This window comes from Sorex araneus, chromosome 2 (genome assembly GCF_027595985.1).
Source record: "Sorex araneus isolate mSorAra2 chromosome 2, mSorAra2.pri, whole genome shotgun sequence".
Classification (NCBI taxonomy): Eukaryota; Metazoa; Chordata; class Mammalia; order Eulipotyphla; family Soricidae; genus Sorex; species Sorex araneus.
Genome location: NC_073303.1, coordinates 229600465 through 229626677, shown reverse-complemented (window position 1 = coordinate 229626677; position 26213 = coordinate 229600465). Strand labels below are relative to the sequence as shown.

The 26213-nt window shown below is 45.1% G+C and overlaps 1 protein-coding gene across 1 annotated transcript in view; it reads left to right on the top strand.

Moving 5' to 3' along the window:
- The window catches only part of ATP6V1E1 (ATPase H+ transporting V1 subunit E1), a 28950-nt gene extending 5641 nt beyond the window's left edge, over positions 1-23309 (top strand). The window contains exons 2-9 of the mRNA XM_004616704.2: positions 3499-3564; positions 8098-8207; positions 9308-9374; positions 12418-12507; positions 13593-13661; positions 15724-15818; positions 20496-20583; positions 22708-23309. Coding sequence (XP_004616761.1) covers positions 3499-3564; positions 8098-8207; positions 9308-9374; positions 12418-12507; positions 13593-13661; positions 15724-15818; positions 20496-20583; positions 22708-22770 — 648 coding nt within the window. The 3' untranslated portion in view covers positions 22771-23309. The remainder of the gene's footprint in view (positions 1-3498; positions 3565-8097; positions 8208-9307; positions 9375-12417; positions 12508-13592; positions 13662-15723; positions 15819-20495; positions 20584-22707) is intronic.
- Positions 23310-26213: the final 2904 nt, after the last annotated feature.

Sequence of the window (26213 nt, the reverse complement as noted above, 5' to 3'; positions counted from 1 at the left end):
CCTACCACCATGGTTTGGATGCTTCCATCTCGAGAATGACAATCCCTGCCCCAAAGCAGAACTGAAATAATATATTTTGTGTTGTTTGTTTGAAAAACTGCTGAAAATGCTACAAAATAGTTTCCTTAGAGGAAAGAGTGAGACGATTGTTTTATTTCACCCAAGGACCATTAAGCCCTTCTATAAGAGATCACTAACCTGTTGTTAAAGGTTGAGCCAAGGTTGAATTTTTTTTTTTTCTCTTTTGGTCACACCCGATGATGCATAGGGATTACTCCTGGCTCTGCACTCAGGAATTACCCCTGGCGGTGCTCAGGGGACCACATGGGGTGCTGGAAATCGAACCCGGGTCGGCCGAGTGCAAGGCGAATGCCCTACCCCCTGCGCTATTGATCCAGCCCCTAAGGTTGAATTTTTATTGTTAAAAATACCTTAACTTTTAGAGTCGGTGTAGGTCAGTAAGTAGGGCACTTGCTTGGCATGAGGATGACCCCGGGTTCCCCTCCAGGAGTGATCTCTGAGCATCAAGCCAGGAGTGGCCCCCAAAATTTAAACAAAAATCTTAACTTTTACCATCATAACCATTTTGTTTGTTTTCTGGTTTTTGAGTCACATCTGGCTGTGCTCAGGGTTTACTTCTGTCTTTGCACTCAGGAATCAGCCCAGCAATGCCTATAGGGCAGTATGAGGCACAGAGGGTCAATTCTAGTCTGGCTGCCTGCAAAGCCAAGCCCTTATCCCTATACTATTCCTCGGGCCCCTGTTTTGTTTCGTGGCGGTGCACCACCACTGGGGGGTGGGGCTACTCCCAGCTCTGTAAGGTTCAGATGTTAGAGTGGGGCAACATTTGGCCTTTGGTTATGGCAGGTAGCACCCTGCCACCCTGCACGCGCGTGTTCAGGGTTTGTGGCACTCGCCCTCTTGCAGCTGCACTCTAGAGTTAGGCTTTTCCTCCTCAGGACAGGGCCTGGCTTCTTTGCTTTCCGTGGCCCGTCCTAAGCCACTGCTTTATTACAGACCTTTTCTTGCTGGGGACCCTCCCAGACTTGTCAGGCTCTTCTCAGCAGTTGTGGGCAACTTTGGGCATAGGGGGCAACCTTGTGCTTGGTGGGCAAATGTTTTTTTTTTCCCTGGCATATTTGTTTGTTTGGGGGTCATGCCAGGCAGTGCTCAGGGGACCATGTGCAGTATCACCTCATGCAAGGCAAGTACCGTAACCTCTGTTACTTTCCTCAGGAAGATCGGCGTTCAGATCTTTTAGTTGTAGTGTAGAATTACTTTGAAAGGAAGCAAGGGCTGGAGCGATAGTACAGTGGTTAGGGTGCCTTGTATGCACCCGACCCAGGTTTGAACCCTGGCACCCGTATGGTCCCCTGGCCCCCACCAAGAGTGATACCTGAGTACAGAAATCCCCTGTTGCGATTTTATGAACACATTAGTTTCAGCTGGAGTGATAGCACAGTGGGTAGGGCATTTGCCTTACACACCGCCGACCCAAGTTTGATTTCCCCGCCCCTCTCGGAGAGCCCAGCAAGCTACCGAGAGTATCTTGCCCCCCATGGCAGAGCCTGGCAGGCTACCCGTGGCGTATTGATATTCCAAAAACAGTAACAACAAATCTCACAATGGAGATGTTACTGTGCCCGCTCAAGCAAATTAATGAGCAACGGGATGACAGTGACAGTGATTAGTTTCAGCTCTTCCTGTTCCTTTAGGGATATTATTATAGCTCTTGTGAAATTTTCTTTCATTTCCTGCATTGTCTGAACTTCCCATTCATTTTTTCTCTCTGTGTTATGTCCCTTCTTCCCTTACTTCCTTTCTCTTCATGTTTGTATACTGAGGAGGATAAGTGTTGCTCCCTTGGCTGCCTTCCTTGCTCGGATCACACACTTGAGTTGTGGTGTTTGCACATACATTTGGTTGTGGTGTGCTGCAGATGGCACACTTTCATGTGTCTTCAAGGGTCCCACTGGCAGTGCCACTGGGATCACACTCAGCATGAAGCGGTGCTGGGGATCTAACTCATGGCCTCACACTCGCAAAGCAGGTGCGTGACCTCTGCCCCTCTCTGTTTTGCTTGGTTTTGTTTTTTCAGCCACACCCAGTGGTGCTCAAGGCTTTACAATCAGGTACTCCTGGCTCTGCAATCAAGAATCATTCCTGGTGGGGCTTGGGGGACCATATAGGGTATTGGGGATCTGTCCTGGGTTGGTCATGTGTAAGGCAGGCGCTCTACCTACTGTACTATCTCTCCAGCCAGAGCCAGTAGTGACCCCGGGTATGGCCCAAAAACAAAAACAGAAGGGAGAAGACTTCTTTCCGGGGAGGGAGACAAATTGGGAAGCTGTTGCAATAATTCACAAGAGATATCTATGGCTGTTGCTAGTCTGTGAAGATGGAGAGATGGAACCAGGTAGAACTGATTAGACATAGTGATTGATAGGGAGTGAAGGCCACAAAGAGAATCACAGATTTGATGATAAACCTCAAGAGAAAGGGGATGTGGCTCACGTGAAAGAGCACTTGTCATCAGTGTGCAGACTTCTGGACTTAGTCCCCAACATCCCTGTGCTTGCCCTGGTGACTTTGAGCACTACCAGGAATGACCTGAGCACACGCCTCTTCCCCTCCGTGCCCAAATCAAAGAGGTCAGGAGGAAAGAGGTTAACAGTTCATTAAGTTCATTACTATATTTGTTGAGTTTAGGTTACTTTGAGTAGGATATCTTTAAACACACACACACACACACACACACACACACACACACGCACACAAATGGTGCCAAGGAAGCGGAGGGAGAGAAGAGTGGCAGTAAAAGCAGTGAAGGGAAGAGATTGTCTAGAAGGGGGTCATTGTATCAAGAGGTGCTGACTGGTCAGAATTTAAGGGCAAGGACATTGTTGTCATTTTATGAGAAAAATTTCAGTGGAAGGGCTAGGAGTCACAATGAAGTGTGTTGAAAGTCGCAGAAAGACAGGGGCTGACTGAAGTAGGACAAAATCAGAGAGGGTCTGTTTCCCTTTCCCTTCCTCCGGTATCTGAAGCCCTATTTTTTCCCAGTTTCATTTTATTTTTCAAATTTTATTGAAGTCCTGTGATTTACAGTACTATTGGTTTTTTTTTTTTTCTTTTTGGGTCACACCCGACAATATGCACAGGGGTTACTCCTGGCTCTGCACTCAGGAATTACTCCTAGTGGAGCTCAGGGGACCATATGGGATGCTGGGAATCAACCGCGTGCTAGGTAAACGCCCTACCCACTGTGCTATTGCTCCAGCCCCTGCAATACTGTTAATGATAGCCTAAGTTCTATTACTGGTCCCATTAACCAGAGAATTCTGAAAATAGAAATGATCTCATTTATTATTTCAGACAGTATGTGGCCCATAATAAGCCATCAATAAAAGATTGATTTAAATGATTCCAAAAAGATAAATATATTAACCTCTTTTGTTACATTAAAAAATGAGAAAATCTTTTCTTTTTTTCTTACAGATAAAGCATATGATGGCTTTCATTGAACAAGAAGCCAATGAGAAAGCAGAAGAAATTGATGCAAAGGTGAGATTACATTTTCTGGCCTAAAGACATTATCAGATTTTCATACAGTATTTACTTATCAGGTGTGATTCCTGTCTCTGCTTAGGGGACCATGTGTGGTATCCAGGATTTGACATGCAAGTGTTGTACTACTTGTACTGTATCTCCAGTCTTTTTATTTTGTTAAGTAATATATTAGTTTCTTTAAATAAAAGGGTTGTGTGTGTGTGTGTGTGTGTGTGTGTGTGTGTGTGTGTGTGTGTGTGTGTTTGGGACATACCTAGGCTTCCTTTTGGCATGCTGAGGATCAAATCTGTGTCCATCATATGCGAGCTGAATGCTCTACTCCAGCCCCAATTAGTAAAATCTTTAGCAGTGCAGTGCATGGAACTAATAATATTAAAAATAAAATTTTCTTTCTAAACACTCTTTTTCTTTAGTCATGTTTTGGTTTTTGGTTTTGGGACCTTAGTGGTGCTCAGGTGCCATCTGTATAGCTGAGGGTTGAACCTGGTTTGGCAGGATGCAAGACCATGACCCTTATACTATTATACTATCTCTCCAGATTCTTTCTGAACTTTCTGGGGTGGTTTTTGGTTTTTGGGATTTTTTTGCCCACAGCCACTGATGCTCAGAGGTTACTCCTGGGTCTATACTGAGGCCTCATTCCTGGTGGCGCTCAAGGGACCACATGGGATGCCGGGATCAAACCTGGGTTGGCCGTGTACATGCCATGTACATGTATATGCCTTTACTGCTGTACTAGCTCTTTGGCCCTGAACATTCTGATAACCAATAAGTATCGTAAAATTTTGTAGTAGCAAATAGAAAAACCCACACATTTTGCATTGGTGACTATGATTAATGGTTGAGGATGGTGGAATTTTGTGTTATTTTGCTTTTTTAAAGTTAATATATGCTCATTTGTCCAGTTTGATTGTCATTGCATATTACCACTATAGCCTGAAATTTTTGTGCCTAGGTATTCTAGAACTAAAACTCCCTGAAGCTTTGAACATCTCATAAAGATTATTTTGCCTACTACTAATATATGATAGTTGATTTTGCGTGATATTATGTTGATGATCACATGAGTACTGTAGTTTCTTTTATGTACTAGTTCCTTATTTCTCTCTGTGACAAATATAGAACTTCTATTTCAGCTGGGAAATACTTTCTGTTTTAAGTTGTCTTAATTTGGGGCGGCTCTTTTCCTAGCACCCCATGTCCCATGTTCCCCCAAATATAACCAAGAGTGATCCTCAACACTAGGCTCCAGAGCACTGCTGGTGAGACTCAAGAAAAAAGTGAAAAATTAAGTAGCCTTATCATTTATCCAGCACCTTCTGTGTACTTACTTTTTTTTTTCTTTTTGGGTCACATCCGGCGATGCACAGGGGTTACTCCTGGCTCATGCACTCAGGAATTACTCTTGGCGGTGTGCTCGGGGGACCATATGGGATGCTGGGAATCGAATCCAAGCAAACCTGCTGTGCTATTGCTCCAGCCCCTGTACTTACTTCTTATTATAGGCATAGAAATAGCAGTTAGGCATTTATTAGTATTTAGAATATGAAAGCTCAGATACCCAAGTTACTAGACATGTAAATTATCAGCTTGAACTATTCAAAAATTGTAATTTATTACTACTTGAAAATCACAGACATCTGATACACTGTTTTTGGTTTTGGTTTGTTTTTTGACCATACCCAGTAGTGCTCAAGGCTTATACCTGGCTCTGCACTCAGGGATCACTCCTAGTGGGATGTGGGGAGTTATGTGGGATGCTGGGGATTAAACTGAGGTTGGCCATGTGCAGGGCAAGTTCCTTATCCAGTATCATCTCTTAGTATTTAGTCCTCAGTACACTATTATTAAAAGTAAACTTTTAAAATAGCTTCATGTACAGCAGGATAGGGCGTTTGCCTTGCACGTGGCCAACCCCAGTTCAATCCCCAGCATCCCACATGGTCCCCAAGAGTAATTCCTGAGTGCAGAGCCAGGAGTAATCCTTGAGAATAGCTGGGTGTGACCCAAAAAGCAAAAAAAAAAATAAATAAAGACTTCATTGAAACTGGAGCCCCAGTGGCCTTGCATACAGCGGACCTGGGTTTGAATATGTGTGTGTGTGTGTGTGTGTGTTGTGTGTGTGTTTGCCATACTGGGCAGTGGTTAGGGCTTATTTCTGGCTTTCTGGCTCTGTGGATTACCTTAAATATACATTGTTACAAAGCTAGTGTTATCTCAATAAAGACTTTTTTATTTAAGAAAGTAAGAGGGCTAAAGAGAGATACAGGCTCTTGCACGTGGCAGACTCTGGTACCACATGGTTCCCCGAACACTGCCTGAATGACCCTCAGGCACAGTGCTGGGAATAGCCCCTGAGCACCACTGGGTGTGGATGGCTCAAAGAAAGAGCAATGGAGCTGGAGTGATGGCTCAAAGGACTGGCTTTGTGTATGGATGGAGTCTTGTATTTCATCTCCAGAACCTCATGATCTCCTGAGTACTGCAGTGGGTGCGGGAGTAGCCTCTAAGTAAACAAGTTAATAATTTTCAAAATAAAGCTGATAACTTATATATATAATGTGTTTGTTTTGTGGGGGTTATCACACCATGTAGGTGCTTGGGTTTGGTCCTTGTGGTGCTTTAAGGGATTTGAGCTAGCTCTCCAGTTCCATAACTTACAAGTCATGATTTCTTTTTTTGGGGGGCGTGAAGCTCGGAGCTTACTCCTGACTCTGCACTCGGGTGCTTGGGGGATTTTGTGGGGTGCCAGGAATCAAACCCACGTTGGCTGTGGACAAGGCAGAAACCTTGCTTGTTGTACTACCTCTCCAGCCCCTAAGCTCTAATTTTTTTTTTTCTTTTTGGGTCACACCTGACAATGCACAGGGGTTACTCCTGGCTCTGCACTCAGGAATCACCCCTGGCAGTACTCAGAGGACCATATGGTATGTTGGGAATCAAACCCGGGTCGGCCACGTGCAAGGCAAATACCCTACCCGCTGTACTATTGCTCCAGCCCCCCTAAGCTATAATTTTTAAAGGACTGTTAGAGTTATTATATTTATTCGGTTTCCAAGACAGATTATATAATGCTTATTTAAAATCCCTCTTCTTCTTTTTCCTTTTTTTAAAAAAATTTTTAATTGACTCACCATGTGAAAAGTTACAAAGCTTTCAGGCTTAAGTGTCAGTCATACACCTATCCCTTCACCAGTGCACATGTTCCACCACCAAGAACCCCGGTATACCTCCCATCCCACCCCCAGCCCCCGCCCGTGTGGCTGATTTTCACTTTGCTTTCTCTTTACTTTGATTACATTCAATATTTCAACGGGAAACTCACTATTATTATTTGGAATTTCCCCCCAACAATCAGACCTGCCGAAAAGGCATCATTTGATAATCTGTTTTCCATTGCTGAGAATATGAGGTTTTGGATTTCTGGTACTTAAGTCCAGAGAAATTTCTGCCAGAAGTTGCATCACTGCAAACTCGTACCTCTGTTTAGTGGGCCTTATAAGATGGCGGTCACCGCACTGCCGGCGAAAGGAAAGGCTGAGAGAGAAAAACCTTTCCCCTCCCAGGACGGCATGGGGCCATAGCTTAGTTCACAGTCTAGAGGCATTTCTTTTTTTTTTTTTTTTTTGCTTTTTGGGTCACACCTGGCGATGCACAGGGGTTACTCCTGGCTCTGCACTCAGGAATTACCCCTGGCCGTGCTCAGGGGACCATATGGGATGCTGGGATTTGAACCCGGGTCGGCCGTGTGTAAGGCAAACGCCCTACCCGCTGTGCTATCTATCCAGCCCCAAGTCTAGAGGCATTTCTGCAAGAAGCTGCTGGTGCTGAAAGTAGTTAGTTGACCTCTGGGATCATAGGCATTCAGGAACAGAGGGGGCGTTCATGTGCGGCTGTTTGGGGTCACATCTGGGTGGAGTGTGGCCCTTCCTTTTCCTTTTTGATGCTGTGATAACTGGAAGTTGTCACACCTTAGTTGTGCTCACACACACTTGTTTGCAGTGTGCTTGAGACCTGCATTTAGTTTTGCTGCTTCATGGTTCCCAAACAGAAGTCTCACTCAGGCACGTGAGCCATGTCAGGAATTGGACTCAAGGCCTCATGCTTGCAAAGCACGTGCTGTACCACAGAGCTGTCTTTGGGTCCCCACTTAATCGTGTGTGTGTGTGTGTGTGTGTGTGTGTGTGTGTGTGTGTGTGTGTGAGTCCATGGCAGGACACACATGCCACACCCAGCGGTACTCAGGGTTTTCTTGATTGTAGCCCCTGTGGCAGAGCCCTGTTTGGATCCTTACATAGTGTCCTGATCATTGCCAGGGGCATTGAGCCAGAGCCAGAAATAGCCCCTGCACATTGTCACATGTGGCTTAAAAATTTCCCCCCCCTGCACAACAAAAAATGAGTCATAATAGATATTTTTAGATATAGAAAAAGGAACTCATAAGTACTTCAAATCATCAGTTGCTTGAAATAAAACTGATGATTAAAATCTGGTGTAATCAATCAATATTACCAAATTCCCTTGTAGGCAGAAGAAGAGTTCAACATTGAGAAAGGCCGTCTGGTGCAAACCCAAAGACTAAAAATTATGGAATACTATGAGAAGAAAGAAAAGCAGATTGAACAGCAGAAGAAAATGTAAGTTGATTTTGGCTATAGAATTAATCTAAGAAAGGTTTAAAAAGGCAGTGAGGCCAGAGACACATTACAAGCCTTAAGGTACCTGCCTTGTCAGGAGTAGGCCCTGAGCATCCCTATGTAGCCCCCAAACCTCCCTCTCCCCTCCAAAAAAGGCAGAGGGAGTAGCAGCGGGGAGTGGCGCCAGGGCCTGGAGTGTATGCTTTGCGTGCAGAAGCCTTAGGCTTGATCCTTAGCACCACTTGACTCCCGTAGTGCTGCCAGATGTGGACCCGTCTAGCATGCACACACACAAATGTCAGGGGGACAAGAGCAGAGCATGTGTAAATGCAGTGGAGTCAGACTGGTATGAACCAACTTCTTTTCATTTTTTTTTTTTTCCAGTGCTGGGGATGGAATCCAGGTTTTCTGTCAGCCTCTTGGGCTAGGGTCTTCCCCAACTCCCCCAACTTCCCTCCCACACACCCAGTAGTGCTAAGGGCTTGGTGTTCAGAATTCAGTCTTAGCTTTTTCATGACTAAGTGGTACCTACCAGCATCAGACTGCATCAGCTGCGTCCAAGCATCTTTACCTGCCTGGGGTTAAAGTCTTAACTAGAGCATTTCCTAATATCTGGCCTTGAACAAGTTGTTTAACTTCTCTTTCTAAAAATGTGAAAATGGAAGCCTCACAGGGTTACTGAAAGATTAGAGTAACTGATAGGAAAATACTTGCTACTTGATAAGCACCCTTTGAAAAAAGATGAAGTCAGTGGGTGATCTCAGTGGGTTTCTTTTGGTCATTTGGAAGAAAACTTTTATTTTTTTAATTTTTTTTTGCTTTTTGGGTCATACCCAGCAATGCACAGGGGTTACTCCTGGTCATACACTCAGAAATTACTCCTGGCGGTGCTTGGGGGGACCATATGAGATGCTGGGAATTGAACCCGGGTCGGCCACATACAAGGCAAATGCCCTACCCACTGTGCTATCACTCCAGCCCAAGGAAGAAAACTTTCTATACATAACAAGAAAGTGTATATTCATTCATTACAGTTGTATTATTTCTCTACAATTTTTGGTTTTTATGTATTCTAATACTATCTTTGATACCTTTTTTAGCCAGATGTCCAATTTGATGAATCAAGCAAGGCTCAAAGTCCTCAGAGCAAGAGATGACCTCATTACAGTGAGTAGTTCCTACTGATTGTAAAATTATGTTTCTTCATTTACGTATTGAGAGTTCAGTATAACTTACTAAGAAGTTGGTTAGCTTTTTTAAGGAGAAAATATTTGATTAGCAAATTGCTATTTAGATATTATAATGGGCTGGAGCGATAGCACAGTGGTATGGCATTTGCCTTGCATGCTGTGGACCCATATTCGATTCCTCCACCCCTCTCAGAGAGCCCGGCAAGCTACCGATAGTATCTCGCCCACACGGCAGAGCCTGGCAAGCTACCCGTGGTGTATCCGATATGCCAAACACAGTAACAGCAAGTCTCAAGATGGAGTCATTACTGATGCCTGCTCGAGCAAATCGATGAACAGCAGAATGACAGTGACAGTGACAGATGTTATAATAAATATAAAAATAAGGACTGGAGAGAGAGCTCAAAAGCCTAAGGCACATGATTTGCATGCAGGAGGCCTGGAGGTTTAATCCCCAGCATCACCTGGTCCCCAAGCACCACTACTAATTAACCCCCAAGCACTAAGCAGGAATTGTACCCCCTGGTGTCACCCAAAAATCCCCTTCGAAAAAAATGCAACACATATCTGTCTTTGGAGATTCTCTGATTCACAGAATATAAGACCCCCTTAGATCTGAAGGTGATAGGGACCAAGGAAATTAGAAAGTTGGGGGGGGGTTGGTTTGAGGGCCATACCTGGTGGTGCTCAGGGATTACTCCTGGCTCTGCCCTCAGGAATTACTCCTGATGGTGCTCAGGGGATCATGTGGGATGCCGGGGATTGAACCCAGATTAGCTATGTGTAAGGCAAGTGCTATCTGCTATAATCACTCTCTAGCCCTCAATTTTTTTGTTTTGTTTTGTTTTGTTTTGTTTTGGGGCCATGCTGGTGTTTTTGTGATTTAAACAAAGGGATCATCTTGGCCAGAAGTGATCCCTGAGAACAGAGCCAGGAGTTAACCCTGAATATCACCAGAAGTGGCCCCCAAAGGCAAACAAAGAAAACTCAAACAGGGATCATGTTGCATAGTAGATTCTTATCAATTCATGTAGATCTTGCCCTTGTCAGTCACACAGCTGTCACAGAAATTATAGGTTTCTGAACTGGTGCTCCCTGGCACTGTGATGATGCTTTGTACTTCCTAGTATCCATAGCATGGAAGCAACTGGTTTTGTTGCAGAAAGGAGATAAAGTGATATGCACAATACCCTTTCAGTTACCATATTGCAAACCACAATGCCTAAAGGAAAGAAAAGTGCCACAGAGGCTGGAGGACTGTGGGAAATTGGAGACATGGGTAGAGGGAAGTAAATACAGTGGTGCTGGAACATTAAACAACTAAAGTTCAATCATGGACAACCTTGGAACTTTGTAGCTCAGTGTGATTCAAAGTATTTTTGAGTAAAATAAGCAGGAGGTGGAAACAGATAAACAAATGGGACTATATTAAACTAAGAAGCTTCTGCACCGCAAAAGATACAGTGACCAGAATACAAAGACAATATACAGGGGCTGGAGCTATATATATAGCGGTAAGGTGTTTGCCTTGCACGCAGCCGACCCGGGTTCAATTCCCAGCATCCCATATGGTCCCCTGAGCACCACCAGGGGTAATTCCTGAGTGCAGAGCCAGGAGTAACCCCTGTGCATTGCCGGGTGTGACCCAAAAAGCAAAATAAATAAATAAATAAAGACAATTTACAGAATGGGAAAGGATATTCACCTAATAACCCAATACCCATCCGATAAGGGGTTGATATCAAGGGTATATAAAGCACTGGTTGAACTCTACAAGAAGAAAACTTCCAACCCCATCAGAAAATGGGGCGAAGAAATGAACAGAAACTTTCCCAAAGAAGAGATACGAATGGCCAAAAAGGCACATGAAAAAATGATCTTCATCACTAATCATCAGGGAGATGCAAATCAAAACAGCTATGAGATACCAGCTCACACCACAGAGAATGGCACACATCCAAAAAAAACAAAAGCAACCTCTGTTGGAGAGGATGTGGGGAGAAAGGGACTCTTCTATACTGTTGGTGGGAATGCCGACTTGTTCAGGCCTTCTGGAAAACAATATGGATGCTTCTCAAAAAATTAGAAATTGAGCTCCCATTTGATCCAGCAATACCACTTCTGGGAATATATCCTGGAGAAGCAAAAAAGTACAGTCGAAATGACATTTGCACTTACATGTTCATCGCAGCACTGTTTACAATAGCCAGAACCTGGAAAAAACTCGAGTGCCCGAGAACAGATAACTGGTTAAAGAAACTTTGGTACATCTATACAATGGAATACTATGCAGCTGTTAGAAAAAATGAAGTCATGAATTTTGCATATAAGTGGATCAACATGGAATGTATCATGCTAAGTGAAATGAGTCAGAAAGAGAGACAGACATAGAAAGATTGCACTCATCTGTGGAATATAAAATAACAGAGTAGGAGACTATTCTTCTACCCAAGAATAGTAGAAATAAGTACCAGGAGGTTGGCTCCATGGCTTGGAAGCTGGCCTCACATGCTGGGGGAAAAGGCAGTTCAGATAGAGAAGGGAACACCAAGTAAGCTTTGGTTGGAGGACCCGCTCGGGAGGGGAGATGCGTGTTGAAAGTTGGCTATAGATTGGACACGATGGCCACTCAATACGGACCACAACGCTATTACAGACCACAACACCCAATAGGAGAGAGAGATCAAAAGGCAATGCCATGCCACAGAGGCTGGGGGAGGGGAGATGGTAGTGGGAGGTGGGAGGGATACTGGGTTCACTGGTGGTGGAGAATGGACACTGGTAGAGGGAGGGGTGCTCGAAACACAAGTATGAAAATGTGTAAATCTGTTACTGTACCCTCATGGTGATTCACTAGTTAAAAAAAAAAAAAAAGCAGCAGGCTTAAATCACAGAGTGTGCCTTGAATGAAAACAGCAGTAGAAGGTGCCATGAATAGGCATGTGCTAGGACCAGCCCCCCAAGTGAGTTCCCAGCTGACTATCCAGACGTATAGGTAACTTTTTTTTGTTTTTTTGTAGGACTTACTGGCGGAAGCAAAACAAAGACTTAGCAAGGTGGTAAAAGACACAAGCAGGTACCAAGTGCTGCTGGATGGACTGGTCCTCCAGGTACTGTTAGCAATCAGATCTGCCAGCTCTTACAGAAGCAAAAGATGCATGAGCTCTGTTTTTCCCATTTTCTAATCTTAGCTGCTATATCATCTTAGTATTTTCTTGTCTTATAGAGAAATGTGTACTGCCTGGGAGGATCGTAATAAATGATTCATTAGGTCATCTCAGTTTACCACTCTTTTATCTAGGTTTTACTCCTTTATATCCAGGGTCCATATTTTTCTTTGGAACCTCAAGCTTTAAGCACTCCTACTTTGATCATACCCCTAGAATAGTTGTTTTAGATATTGGTGTCCAGACCAAATACTGTTGAAGATTAGCTAATAAGTCCTCATATTTGTCTTTAACTTTTGTTCCTGTGAGAGGTCAGAGAGATAGTACAGGGGTTAAGGTCTTGCATGCAGCTGATCCTGATTTGATCACAGGCACCACGTATGGTCCCCTGAGCACTGCCAGGAGTAGTCCTGGGACACAGAACCTGGAGTGATCCCTGAGAACTGCTGGTGTGACCCAAAACCTCCTGAAATTTGAAGAAATTTTTAAATACCAAGAAAGACTGCCATGTAAATTGAGTTCTACCAGAGTGATTTTTGTTCATCTGTTTTATGATAAGATTTTGTTTTTGGTTTTGGGCCACACCTGGCAATATTCAGGGATTGCCCCTGGCTCTGCACTCAGGAATCACTCCTGGCAGTTTGTGGGGAATCATATGAGATGCTGGGGATTGAACCCCAGTTGGCCGTGTAAGGAAAGCACCCTGCCCGCAGTACTGTCTGTCTTGACCCCTATATCTTTCTATGTTCTTATACTATGTATGCTGTTTGAGGGAAATAAGGGGACTTTCTTTGTTTTGGTTTTGGCCACACTGGTGGTGCTCAGAGCTTACTCCTGGCTCTGCACTCGGATGGAATTTGGGGGACTATATGGGATGTCAAGGATCGAACCTGACTGGCCATGTGCAAGGCATATGTCTTACCCGTTGTGCTATCACCCAGCTCACAAAGAGACATTTCCCAAGCTAGAGAAATAAAGACATTTTACTGTTATATTTGATAATGATTGCTTCTCATTGTGTTTTACAGGGTTTATACCAGTTGTTGGAGCCCCGAATGATTGTACGTTGCAGAAAACAGGATTTCCCTCTGGTAAAGGTAAAGAGCTTACAGAAGTAATCTTTCTTTTTCAAACATTAGAAATGATGGAGCAGTAGAGATAGTACAGCGGGTAAGATGCTTACCTTGCATACACCGAACCCAGGTTTGTTCCCTGGTATCCTGTATGGTCGCCTGAGCACTGTTGGGTGTGGCCCCAAAATTAAAAAAAACAAAAAATATCCATTAGGAATGTGGGGCTAGAGTGATAGTACAACCAGCAGGTATGGTACTTGCCTTGCACATGGCCAATCTGGGATTGATCCCTTGGAACACCGCTTTGTATGGCCCAAACACAAAGAGAAGAGGAGAGGAGAGGGAGAGGAGGGGAGGGGAGGGGAGGGGAGGGGAGGGGAGGGAGGGGAGGAGAATTAGGTCAGGAAGATAGTTCAAAGGGCTAGGAAGAAAGAGTGAAAGAGCCTAGAGTAAAGGATGCTTCCTCATCTGTATACGACCTCACCACAGAGCCAGGAATATCCCCTGCTCATCACTGGACGGGGCTAAATTTCTCCTCAAATGGAAAAAAAGAAGGCGGGAGGGGGAACTACTGTGCATACTTTGCATGTAGGAGAGCTGGGCTAGATCCCTGTTACCACATGGTCCCCTCAAGCACGCTGGTAGAAGCCCCTGAGCACAGCTTGGTGTGGCAAAAAAAATCGGAAAACAAAACCCAAAGGACAATTAAAATGTTAGGAATGAATTCTCCAGTAGATAACAGCTTAACCATGATGGTTGAATGAGTGCTGACAATAGTAGTCAGTATTCATTTATTGCTGCTGGAGAGAATACAACAGGTAAGATGCTTGTCTTCCTTCCTTCCTTCCTTCCTTCCTTCCTTCCTTCCTTCCTTCCTTCCTTCCTTCCTTCCTTCCTTCCTTCCTTCCTTCCTTCCTTCCTTCCTTCCTTCCTTCCTTCTTCCCTTCCCCCTTCCTTCCCTCCCTCCCTCCCTCCCACCTCCCTCCCTTCCTCCCTCCCTTATTTATTGAAGTAGCACTGGTTTAAATATCATATTAGCTTTAGATGCACAGCATTTATATATACTGTATTGTGATCACTGCCAAAAGTCTAGTTTCCATTTTCTACTCTGCATTATATTTTTTGGTTAATTTTTGGGTTAATCTGTCTTGTTTTGATCCCTCTACCACAGTCTCTTACCCCCACCCCTTGCTTTAAAAAAAAAAATTGGGGGAGGGGCCCATGGGAGGTTAGTTACAACTGGTAATGCCCAGGACCACTTCTGGCTCTACTCAGGGGCTGGTCCTGGCAGTTTGGTGATGCTAGGGATAGAACTGGGTCTGGCTGCATGGAAGGCAGGCACCTTATCTCCTATCTCTCCATGCACACTATTTGGTTTTGGGGCCATACACAGTGGTGCTCAGGGACCTTGACATGCTGGGAATTGTGTGCTCCAGCCTTTTGGCTGCTGTCCCATTTATCATTTACCACAGTGGCCGCGTCATTTTACATTCCTGCCAATAATATGGCCATTTTTATTATAATAGCAATTTTTTTTTTTTTTGCCTTTTGGGTGACACCTAGTTCAGGGGTCACTCCTGGCTCTGCACTCAGGAATTACCCCTAGCCATGCTCAGGGGGCCATATGGGATGCTGGGAATCGAACCCGGGTTGGCCATGTGCAAGGCAAATGCCCTACCTGCTGTGCTATCACTCCAGCCCCTATTATAATAGCTATTATCCCTTTGGAATAAATAGGAGTATATTCTTGCTTGTATAGTTTGTTGGGTGGCCACGCGGTCTTTTGACGTCCCGTGGGATCCAGTCGTGGCCGCCCACCAACAACATGGTCAGACTTCTTCGTTAAAACCCTGAATGAACGGTTTGAGGCTCTTCCTGTTCCTGGAGCGAGCAGATATCATTGGGCTACACTAGCACACGACAGGGACAAATGGAGACGTTATTGGCGCCCACTCGAGCAAATCGAAGATCAGTGGGAAGTTTTTTTTTTTTGCTTGTACAAAAGTGATACAAGTGATAGTTTGTTGATCATTGAAAAATCAACCTTTCTATAGTTTCTACTTGTCATTGTTTTCTGTTTTTCCAGGTTTCTGTGCAAAAAGCAATCCCTATGTACAAAATAGCCACCAAAAAAGATGTTGATGTTCAAATTGATCAGGAGGCCTACCTGCCTGAGGAGATGTAAGTATTCTTGCTTGTGTTAACATTTTAACATTTTTGTCTGGAAGCTTGAATTGCCTTTAATCTGGACCTTTGAAAATTGGATTTTTCTCGATGTCACTTTTAGCCACAAAGACAGAGGCAAGGCTCTTTTCTGCTTGCAGTTCTTATATTCTCTGCATGTCTGTCCATTCTTTTTTTTAAATTTTTTTATTTTTTATCATTGAATCACCGTGAGGTACAGTTATAACACTTTCATGTTTGAGTTTCAGTCATACAATGATCAAACACCCATCCCTTCACCAGTGCACATTCCCTACCACCAATGTCCCCAGTATACTCCCCCTTTCCACTCTCCCCTGCCTCCATGGCAGACAATTTCCCCCATACTTGCTCTCTACTTTTGGGCATTATGGTCTGCAATACAGATACTAAGGGATTATCATGTTTGGTCCTTTAATCTACTTTCAGCACACATCTCCCATCCCGAAAGATTCCTCCAACCATCATTGACTTAGTGATCCCTTCTTTATCCCAGCTGCCTTCTTCCCCAGCTCATGAGGCAGGCTTCCAACTATGGGGCAATATTCTTGGCCCTTGTGTCTACTGTCCTTGGGTGTCCATCTCATGTTATTTTATATTTCACAAGTGAGTGCAGTCCTTCTTTGTGTGTCCCTTTCTTTCTAACTCATTTCACTTAACATGATACTCTCCATGTCCATCCACTTATAAGCAAATTTCATGACTTCATCTCTCCTAATAGTACATAGTATTCCATTTTGTAGATGTACCAAAGTTTCTTTTTTGTTTTTGTTTTTTGGGTTACACCCGGCCATGCACAGGCGTTATTCCTGGCTCATGCACTCAGGAATTACTCCTAGTGGTTTTCAGGGGACCATATGGGATGCTGGAAATCGAACCCGGATTGTCCAAATGCAAGGCGAATGCCCTACCTACTGTACTATCGCTCCAGCCCACCAAAGTTTCTTTTTTAAAAAAAAAATTATTTTATTCTTTAATTAGTGAATCACCATGATAGTACAGATACAGATTCACACATGTTAGAACTTGTTTTTCCCTCATACAATGTTCACAAACACATCCCTCCACCAGTGCCTATTCACCATCACCAATAAACCCAGTATCCCTCCCCCCACCAGTCCCATCTCCCCCCCACCACACCCTGCCTCTGTGGCAGGGTACTCCCTTTTGAGCTCTCTCTCTCCAATTGGGTATTGTGAGTGATTTGCAGTAGGGGTATTGAGTGGCCATTGTGTTCAGTCTCTAGTCTACTTTCAGCACACATCTCCCTTCCCGGGCGGGATCTCCAACCACATCTTACTTGGTGTTCCCTTCTCTGTCTGAGCTGCCTTTTTCCCTAGCATGTGAGACCAGCTTCCAAGCCATGGAGCCAACCTCCTGGTACTTATTTCTACTATTCTTGGATATTAGTCTCCTATTTTGTTATTTTATATTCCACAGATGAGTGCAATCTTTCTATGTCTGTCTCTCTCTTTCTGACTCATTTCACTTAGCATGATACATTCCATGTTGATTCACTTATATGCAAAGTTCATGACTTCATTTTTTTTTCTAACGGCTGCATAGTATTCCATTGTATAGGTGTACCAGAGTTTCTTACCACCAAAGTTTCTTTGACCAGTCGTCTGTTCTCGGGCACTCGGGTTGATTTTGGCTATTATGAGCAGTAGTGTAGTGAACATACAGGTACAGATGTCATTTCTACTATTTTTTTTTTTCCATCCTCGGGATATATTCCCAGAAGTGGTATTGCTGGATCATATGGAAGCTCAATTTCTAGTTTTTGAAGGAATGTCCATATTGCTTTCCAGAAAGGCTGGATGAGTGGGCATTCCCACCAAAGGTGAAGGAGCGTCCCTTTTTCCCCATGTCAGCACTGGTTGCTTTTGTTCTTTTGAATGTGTGCCAGTCTCGGTGATGTGAGATGATATCTCATTGTTTTGATTTGCATCTCCCTGATGATTAGCAATGTGGAGCATTTTTTCATGTGCCTTTTGGCCATTTGTATTTCTTTTTTGAGGAAGCTTCTGTTCACTTTTTTCCCCCATTTTTTGATGGGGTTGAATTTTTTTTTTTTGTTTGTTTGTATAATTCTACTAGTGTCTTGTACATCTTGGATATTAATCCCTTATCATATGGGTATTGGGTAAATATTCTTTCCTATTCTGTGGGCTCTCTCTATATTTTGGTCACTGTTTCTTTCTTTTCTCTTTTTTTTCCCCCACAGTTTTTATAGCCCATCTTAGTTATAAGAGAACATTTTTTTTTATAATTTTTTTTAAATTTAATGAATCATCGTGAGATACAGTTACAGACTTACAAATTTTCGTGATTACGTTTCAATCAAACAGTACCTATCTCTCCACCAGTGCCCATTCTGGTCACTGCTTCTTTTGAAGTGCAGAAGCTTTTTGATGTAGTCCATTTGTTTATATTTGTTTCCACTTGCTTGGTCAGTGGTGTTTCATCCTTAAATCGGCTTTTCGCTTCAATGTCTTGGAGTGTCTGTCCATTCTTACAAGCCTGCTTTTGTTCACTCTTTCATCCTCCAAGAGACAGCCCTATTTCCATATCCAAATGTCAGAGCAGTTCCTGGTCTCTATCAGATGTGGAGGAAGATAAACTCTATCTCTGACAAGGGTCGTGTATAATTTCAGCATCAGATCACTCTCTTGATTATCTTCTTTCCTCACTGGATAATCCACGGGCCTTCCTATTAGAAAGACTCCAGTCAGCCACTCAGTTTCATTGCAGAGAGAATTGTACTGGCACTACAGTGACACTGCTGGTGACCGTGACAGCAGCGAGAGGTTTCCTTAGCTTCCTGATACGCCTGTGCCATTGAGAAGGTCACTGGGAACTCCTGTCATTTTCTCTCGCATTGTGAGGTCCACCCCATAGACCTTCAGAGAACAGAGCCCTTGGGATGTTTGAACTTGATGAAAGGGTGCGAGGCTTGACTGGAGTCTTGACTTTGAGTCTCACTGCACTTTGATTTTCTCATCCTAAATTTGCTTGGCAGCACCTCCCTCACAGCACTCATAGATGTGTCCTGTCTGTGAGCACTGCCAGTGCCGGGCTGGCTCAGGATTGCACAGCCATAGCCTCTTTGTGGTACTCATTGTTGGAGACCTCAAGTGGAATGTGAAACATAAGGTTCGAAGCTCAGGAAGTTTTCTGTCATTTCCTGAAGTCTTTGGTGCCAGATATTTGACTTTCAGTGACTAGTAAAGTAATAGAGTAAACATACCATTTTTATTTTATGATAAATATATGTACCATAAAGTGTGTGTATATGTCTGTGTGTACACACCATATTTACTTTATGGCTGGGGTATTGGTATTTCTGAATGGAAACAGGAATACTCATTCACATCATGAGGGATAAGTACATAGATTTGCTGGGCCAGAGCGATAGTACAGTGGGAAAGGCATCTTGCGTGTGACTGGACCTGAGGTCAATCCCCATCAGCCCACAAAAAAGATTTGCTAGTCTCTTTTGTGTGTGGATGCTAGAGGGTGGGAGGGGGGCACATCCAGTGATGCTCAGGGTGTTTTTCCTGGCTTGCACTCAGGAATTACTCCTGGGAGTGTTTGGGGGGACCATATGAGATTCTGGGGATCAAACCCAGATTGATTGTGTGCAAGGCAAGTGCCTTACCCACTGTACTATCTCTCCAGCTAATCATTTTGCTAATCATTTACTGCCAAAATGACTGGAGGTCAGTTCAGCTTTTTACTTTTGCGGTGGGTTTTGTTGCTGTCGTTGTTGTTGTTTAGCCATACCAGCAGGGCTCAGGGCTTACTCCTAACTCAGGAATCACACCTGGCAGGGATCGGGGGAGCATATGGAGTGCTGAGGGCCAAACCCAGGCTTACTACATGCAGTACCCTACCCCCTGCCTTACTGCTCTGGCCCAGCTTGAGACCTTTGTCAAAGTTGTTCATGGTCAGGTTTCGGTCGTGCAATGTTCCAACACCTGTGCCACTCTGATGTCCCAGTTTCCCTCCTCCCACCTCCCCACCCAGTCTGTCTCTATGACAGGCACTTTTCTTCTCTCCCTCCCTCCTCCTCTCCCCCACTTCTCTCCTCTCCTTTCCGCTCCTCCTTCCCGCTCTCTTCTTTCTGAGCATCGGCTTGGCAGTGTTGCAGATGTTTCCTTTTGACACATAGTGAGTCCCGCCGGACAATTAGCAGGATTGGCCTTCAAGACACATTCAGTTGATGCTTCTTCCTCTTTTTATTTTATTGGGAAAAGTTGATAGAATTAAATTAGATGCTGCTGTAACAAAATCAAGTTATCGTTCACTAAGTGATAATTATCAGCATGCATACTTCAGTGTTTTTAGTTTTTTGTTTTTGGGATGGGTCACAGCCAGTGGTACTCAGGGCTCCTGGCAGTGCTCAGGAGACTATATGTTGTGCCAGGAATTGAACCAACAATTGATCATGTACAAGGCTAATGCCATAGCCCCCCCCCCATTACTATTCAGAAGTTTTCTGAATTTCAAGTTTATGGCTTGAACCTGTTGGTCTATTCTATAGACACTCCATACATTAAAACTGCTTTTCTCACAATGAACTAAAAGAAAAGTTCTGTGTGTTTTTGTCTTTTTCAAATCTATAAAAATTGCCCTTTGTTGTGTCCATTACAGAGCTGGTGGAGTTGAGATCTACAATGGGGATCGTAAAATAAAGGTTTCCAATACTCTGGAAAGTCGGCTGGACCTCATAGCCCAGCAGGTGAGTGTGAGAACACTTGCATTAGTCTGTCTCTGCTATCAAGTCACCCTCCCATAGCACAGCGGGGAGGGTGTTTGCCTTGTACACGGCCAACCAGGTTCGATCCCCAGCATCCCATGTGGTCCCCTGAGCACCACTGGAGTAATTCCTGAGTGCAGAGCAGGAATAACCCCTGAGCATCGCCGGGTGTGACCCAAAAAGAAAAAAAAAGTTATCCAGATAACATATCATGTCCACTCATTGGTTTTGAGGTTTGTTCTCTCCAGTTTGTACATTTTCTTACCTAGTGGCATTTACTCGGGGGATAGTGTCACATGAAGGAGGATCTGGGACCAGGACATCAATTGGGTTTATACACATTCTGATGTTTGTGTTTTTGTTTGCTTGGTTTTTGTTTTTTAATATTTGCATTTTGCTACAGGTTGATGTTGACCAGAATTTTTTCTCCAGAAAGAATTATGGCAACAAAGTACACTGGTGGGGGAGGGGTCGTGGTGGGGTTTGGACCACACATGGGTGTTCAGAGCTGATACTTGACTCTGCTCAGGGGTGCTTGGGGATTGTGTGTGGTGCTGGGGATCAAATCAGGGCCAGCTGCATACTACCTTCCTGTACTATCTCTCTGGTCCTAAAGGAAATATACTTTTAAAAAGATAGCACAGCCGATAGGGCGTTGCATGTGGCCAACCCGGGTTCGATTCCAGCATCCGATATGGTCCCCTGAGCACCGCCAGGGGTAATTCCTGAGTGCATGAGCCAGGAGTAACCCCTGTGCATCGCCAGGTGTGACCCAAAAAGCAAAAAAATAAAAAATAAAAATTGCTAGGGGAGCGGGGGCTACTTCCAACAGTTCTTAAGGGTCCATAATACTGGGGATCAAACTCAGGACTTCTCACGTACAAAGCCTGTGTTCTAACACTGAACCATATTCCTGGTCCCATGCCCCCCCCCCCTTTAAGCTTTTGGAGCGACACCCAGCTATACTCAGGAATTATTCCTGATGGTGTATGGTTCCCATCCTTTTTTTTTTTTTCCCCTCAGATCACACCTGGCAATGCTCAGGGGTTACTCCTGGCTCTGCACTCAGGAATTACTCCTGGCAGTGCTCGCCGGACCATATGGGATGCTGGGAATCGAAATGCTGGGAATCGAATCCGGGTCAGCCGAGTGCAAGGCAAACGCCCTGCCCGCTGTGCTATCGCTCCAGCCCCTCCCACCCCATTTTTTAAAGACTTTTAAGTTTTAAAATTAATTCTGGGGCTCTTCACCTGATGGTGTTCAGAACACACTCCCAGTGTTGCAGGTAGGGCAGGTCGGGGTGTGGTGCTGGGGTTTGAACCCAGGGCTCCCACATGCAAAGCATGTGCTCCGGCCTGTCTGGTAATGGTTCCTTTCTTCCTGCCTCAGTGCAACAGAAGTGCTTGAGCATGACTTTAGGACTTTTTAGGGGAGGAGGGGGGAGAGGGGGCCGGACAGGGAGGTTTGGGACACACACAGTTGCCCAGTTGCTTCAGCATTGCTCAGAGGACCGTGCAGTACCAGGGATCAGCCATGTGCAGGGCGAGCACAGTCACCCCTTCCGGTCTCAGGGTGTGTTAGTTCCGCCCTCCTTCCTGGCCTCAAAGGGGCTCATGGCTGGCTACCAAGTCTAGTCAGGTGTGTTTGGTTGGTTGATTGGATTTATTATTATTATTTTTTTTTTTTGCGGGGTGGAGGTGGTGGTGGTTTTGGGATTTTTTGTTTTGGGATCACACCTAGTGATGCTCAGGGGTTATCCTGGCTCTGACTCTCCACTCAGGAATTAGTCTTGTAGGTGCTCTGGAGACATGGAATTCTGGGGCTTGACCTGATCATCCACGTCAAGGCAAACCGCCTTCCCCGCTGTACTATTGCTCTGGCCTCCCAAGTATAGTTCTCTCCAAGTTCTCCAGTTGACAATTCCTCCTGGGCTAGAGAGATAGTACAGGCCGGAGATAAGGTATTTGCCTTGATGCGGCTAACTCCAGTTTGATCCACAGAACTGCATAGAGTCCCCAATACTTCTGGGCATGCTGCCTGCCGCCCCTTACTCACCTACCCCAAAGAAAAAGAGCTTATTTACTAAAGAATTTTGTTTCTTCACAGATGATGCCAGAGGTACGGGGAGCCTTGTTTGGTGCAAATGCCAACAGGAAGTTTTTGGACTGAGCTGGGAGGTGGCATTCTCTGCTCTTCTACTTCAGAGATAATGGAAGTTTCTGATGTTTGAAAAAACCAAGATTATCGATACAGATTCTTATTTCCTGTTCTGATATTCTCTATTTATCAGTAGCTACCCTTCTGTTGCTAATACTCTTGCTTGAAATGTTAACAATGGGAGGAAATTTCATTTGCTCTGACCAGGAACACTACCACTAGCTTATTTAAAGAAGCAACATGGCTTTCAGTGACCCTCTGTCACGAAGGTGAGGGATGGTCAGGGGTGGTTGCATGAGCCGCACCAGTGTCTCTGCTCTTTCTCTGCTTCCTGGTTTCCAGTTTAGCGATAGAGGCTTATGGCTTTCTCTGTCCTTAAGGCTTAAAATGCATGGAGTGTAGTAGCTTCACTGTTACCTTTTGGGCCTAGACCTTTTTCTGTCTAAATGTGATTTTAAAATGTAAGCGACAAATATGCTTTATTTATTAAAACAGAAGGTTTATGTGGAATTTATTGTCATTATTATACAATACAAACCACCGCAAATCTGTGGCTTGAGAGTTATTGGAGGAGGGGATGTTGGGGTGGGGATTGGGCATACTCGACTGTGCTTAGGGCTTACTCCTGGCAGGCTCAGGTGACCATGTGGGATGCTGGGGATCAAACCCAGGTTGGCTGAAAGAGCCGTATCTGCTGCGCCACCCCCCCCAGCCCAAGGGAGTGATTCTCCTGAAGTATCTAGTATTCTGAAGTGCTCAGAGCTTACTCCTGCCAGGGATGAGGACACCGTATGTGCTGCTGGGGATTGATGCCCTACTGATACTATATCTTCAGGCCAGAAATCTAGAGATTTCTTAATTTTGCATCTTGCAGGTTGATAGCTGCCAGTATGTGAAACTGTTGCTCTTCTGTATCCTCCTTTCGTGCTTCCTGGGGGCCTGGGGCTGCATGAGGCCATAGTTTGTATCCCCAGCACCGTCCCACATGCCAGATGTGATCCAGGTAGCACTGCCATTAGGGCCCCTAATGCTGCAATAAGATGGGCAATCCCTAGCACAGAAGAAGTGTGTGACCTCTGATATCACAAGGGGGGTGGGGAGGGCTAGAGGTAGTACAGCAGCTTTGCACACAGCCAGCTTGGGTTCAACCCCCAGCATCTCACATGGTCACCCAGGCCCTACCAGGTGTGATCCCTGAACACAGAGCCAGGAGTAAGCCCTGAGCACTGCTGGATGTGACTCAAAAACATACCAATAAAACCCCACAAATAGGAAGGAAGTAGGGATAGAAAACCCTCTTGCCCTCTTAAGATTTTGTGGGGAGGGGACTGGAGTGATAATAAAGCGGGGAGGATGTTTGCCTTGCACGTGGCCAACCTGGGTTTAATCCTCAGCATTCTATATGGCCCCTGGAGCACTGCCAGGAGTAATTCCTGAGTGGAGAGCCAGGAGTAACCCCTGAGCATTGCTGGATGTGACCCAGAAAGGAAAAAAAATTTTAAGAGGAGAGGTATAACAAAGTTTCTTGTATTTTTTTATTGTCTCCCTCGCAGTAATTGTTGAAGTGTGGCTCTGTTCAGGGATCATTCCTGGGAGGCTCAGGTGACCATGTGGGATGCCGGGGATCCAACGCGGGTTGACTGCAAGAGCCTTACCTGCTGCACTATCTCAGCAGCCCAAGAGAGTGGTTCTTCTGACGTGCTCAGGGCTTACTCCTGGCTGGGATGCGGACACTGTATGTGGTGTGTAAGGAGTGAGCCCTGAACACACACTTGCCTTCCTGTGGTACTCACATACGTAGTTGTGCCCACTGGGGTCACATACCAGATCAGAGTGTGTACTCAGCCCCAGTGCTCACCAAGGGCTGTGCATCTTTGTTGTACTGGACACATACTACACGTTCTGGCAGTAGTGTTCTCTGCCTGCGGGTTACCCTCATTCTCTCGTTTTGGAAGTGGGGAAATCACACCTGACTGTGCTCAGGGCTTGTTCCTGCTTCTGCACTCAGGGATCACTTCTTACCTCTTGGGGGATCATAGAGGGTGTTGGGATTGAACCCGGGTCAGCCACGTGCTGTGGCTCTGGCCACATCATTTTCTGTTCTTGGGGAGACCCTACAAGCAATACTTAGGAGGCCATTTAGTGTTGGAGATCAGGCTTGGCACCTCCACGTGCCAGGCATGCACCCCAGCACTGAACCATGTCGCCAGCACTCATTCTTGCCGTTTTTCCTCAGATGACCATGGAGATCTGCCCAGCTGCTTGGTGGCAGAGCTAGAGTTTGAACTTGCCTATCGGCTGATTCCTATAATTGATGAGGACTTGAGCAGGGTTTCTTGCATGTCTTAGCTTCGAGGGGCTCATAAGTTACCATTTCTTTTCTTTTTCTTTTTTTTTTTCTTTTTGGGTCACACCTGGCGATGCTCAGGGGTTACTCCTGGCTTTGCACTCAGGAATTACTCCTGGCGGTGCTCAGGGGACCATATGGGATGCTGGGGATCAAACCCGGGTTGGCCGCGTGCAAGGCAAACGCCCTACCCGCTGTGCTATCGCTCCGGCCCCAATAGTGGTGAGTTTTTTGTCGAAATATTGAATGTGATCAAAGTGGAGAGAGAATAAATTGGAAATCATCTGCCCCAACAAGACCCTGAGTCGCCGCCCATGAATGGCCCTTCTGGCTACTGACCAAGCTGCTTAATGGCCATGATCCCAGAGACTCAAAAACAAATCTCGGAACCTAGCGGCTTTTAGCAGAAATCCCTCTAGATTTAATTATTAAAATTTCAAAACTCCAGGGGCCGGAGCAATAGGACAGCGGGTAGGGCATTTGCCTTGCACGCGGCCGACCCGGGTTTGATCCCCGGCAACCCATATGGTCCCCCAAGCACTGCCAGGAGTAATTCCTGAGCATCGCTGGGTGTGACCCAAAAAGCAAAAAAAAAAAAAAATTTTCAGAACTCCAAAATTGCGCGGTGCAGCTGTGTGACATCACATGCGATTCATAATTAGCAATAGAAAAACTGTCTAATGTTGCCTTTTCGGCAGATATGAATGTTGGGGTAAAATCTCAAATAATAATGGTGGGTCTGGTGTCAAAATACTGAATGTAATCAAAGCAGAGAGAGTAATGTGGAAATCATCTGCCACACAGGTAGGGGGAGATGTGGGATAGGGTATACTGGAGTTTCTGGTGGTGGAAAATGTGCACTGGTGAAGGCACTGGTGTTTCATCATTGTATGACCAAGACTTTAACCCAAAAGGTTTGAATGCTCTCACGGTGATTCAATAAATAAATTTAGAGGATGGAGCGATTGCACAGCGGGTAGGGCTTTTGCCTTGCACGTGGCCGACCTGGATTCGATTCCCAGCATCCCATATGGTCCCCTGAGTACCACCAGAAGTGGTTCCTGAGTGCAGAGCCAGGAGTAACCCCTGTGCATCACCAGGTGTGCAA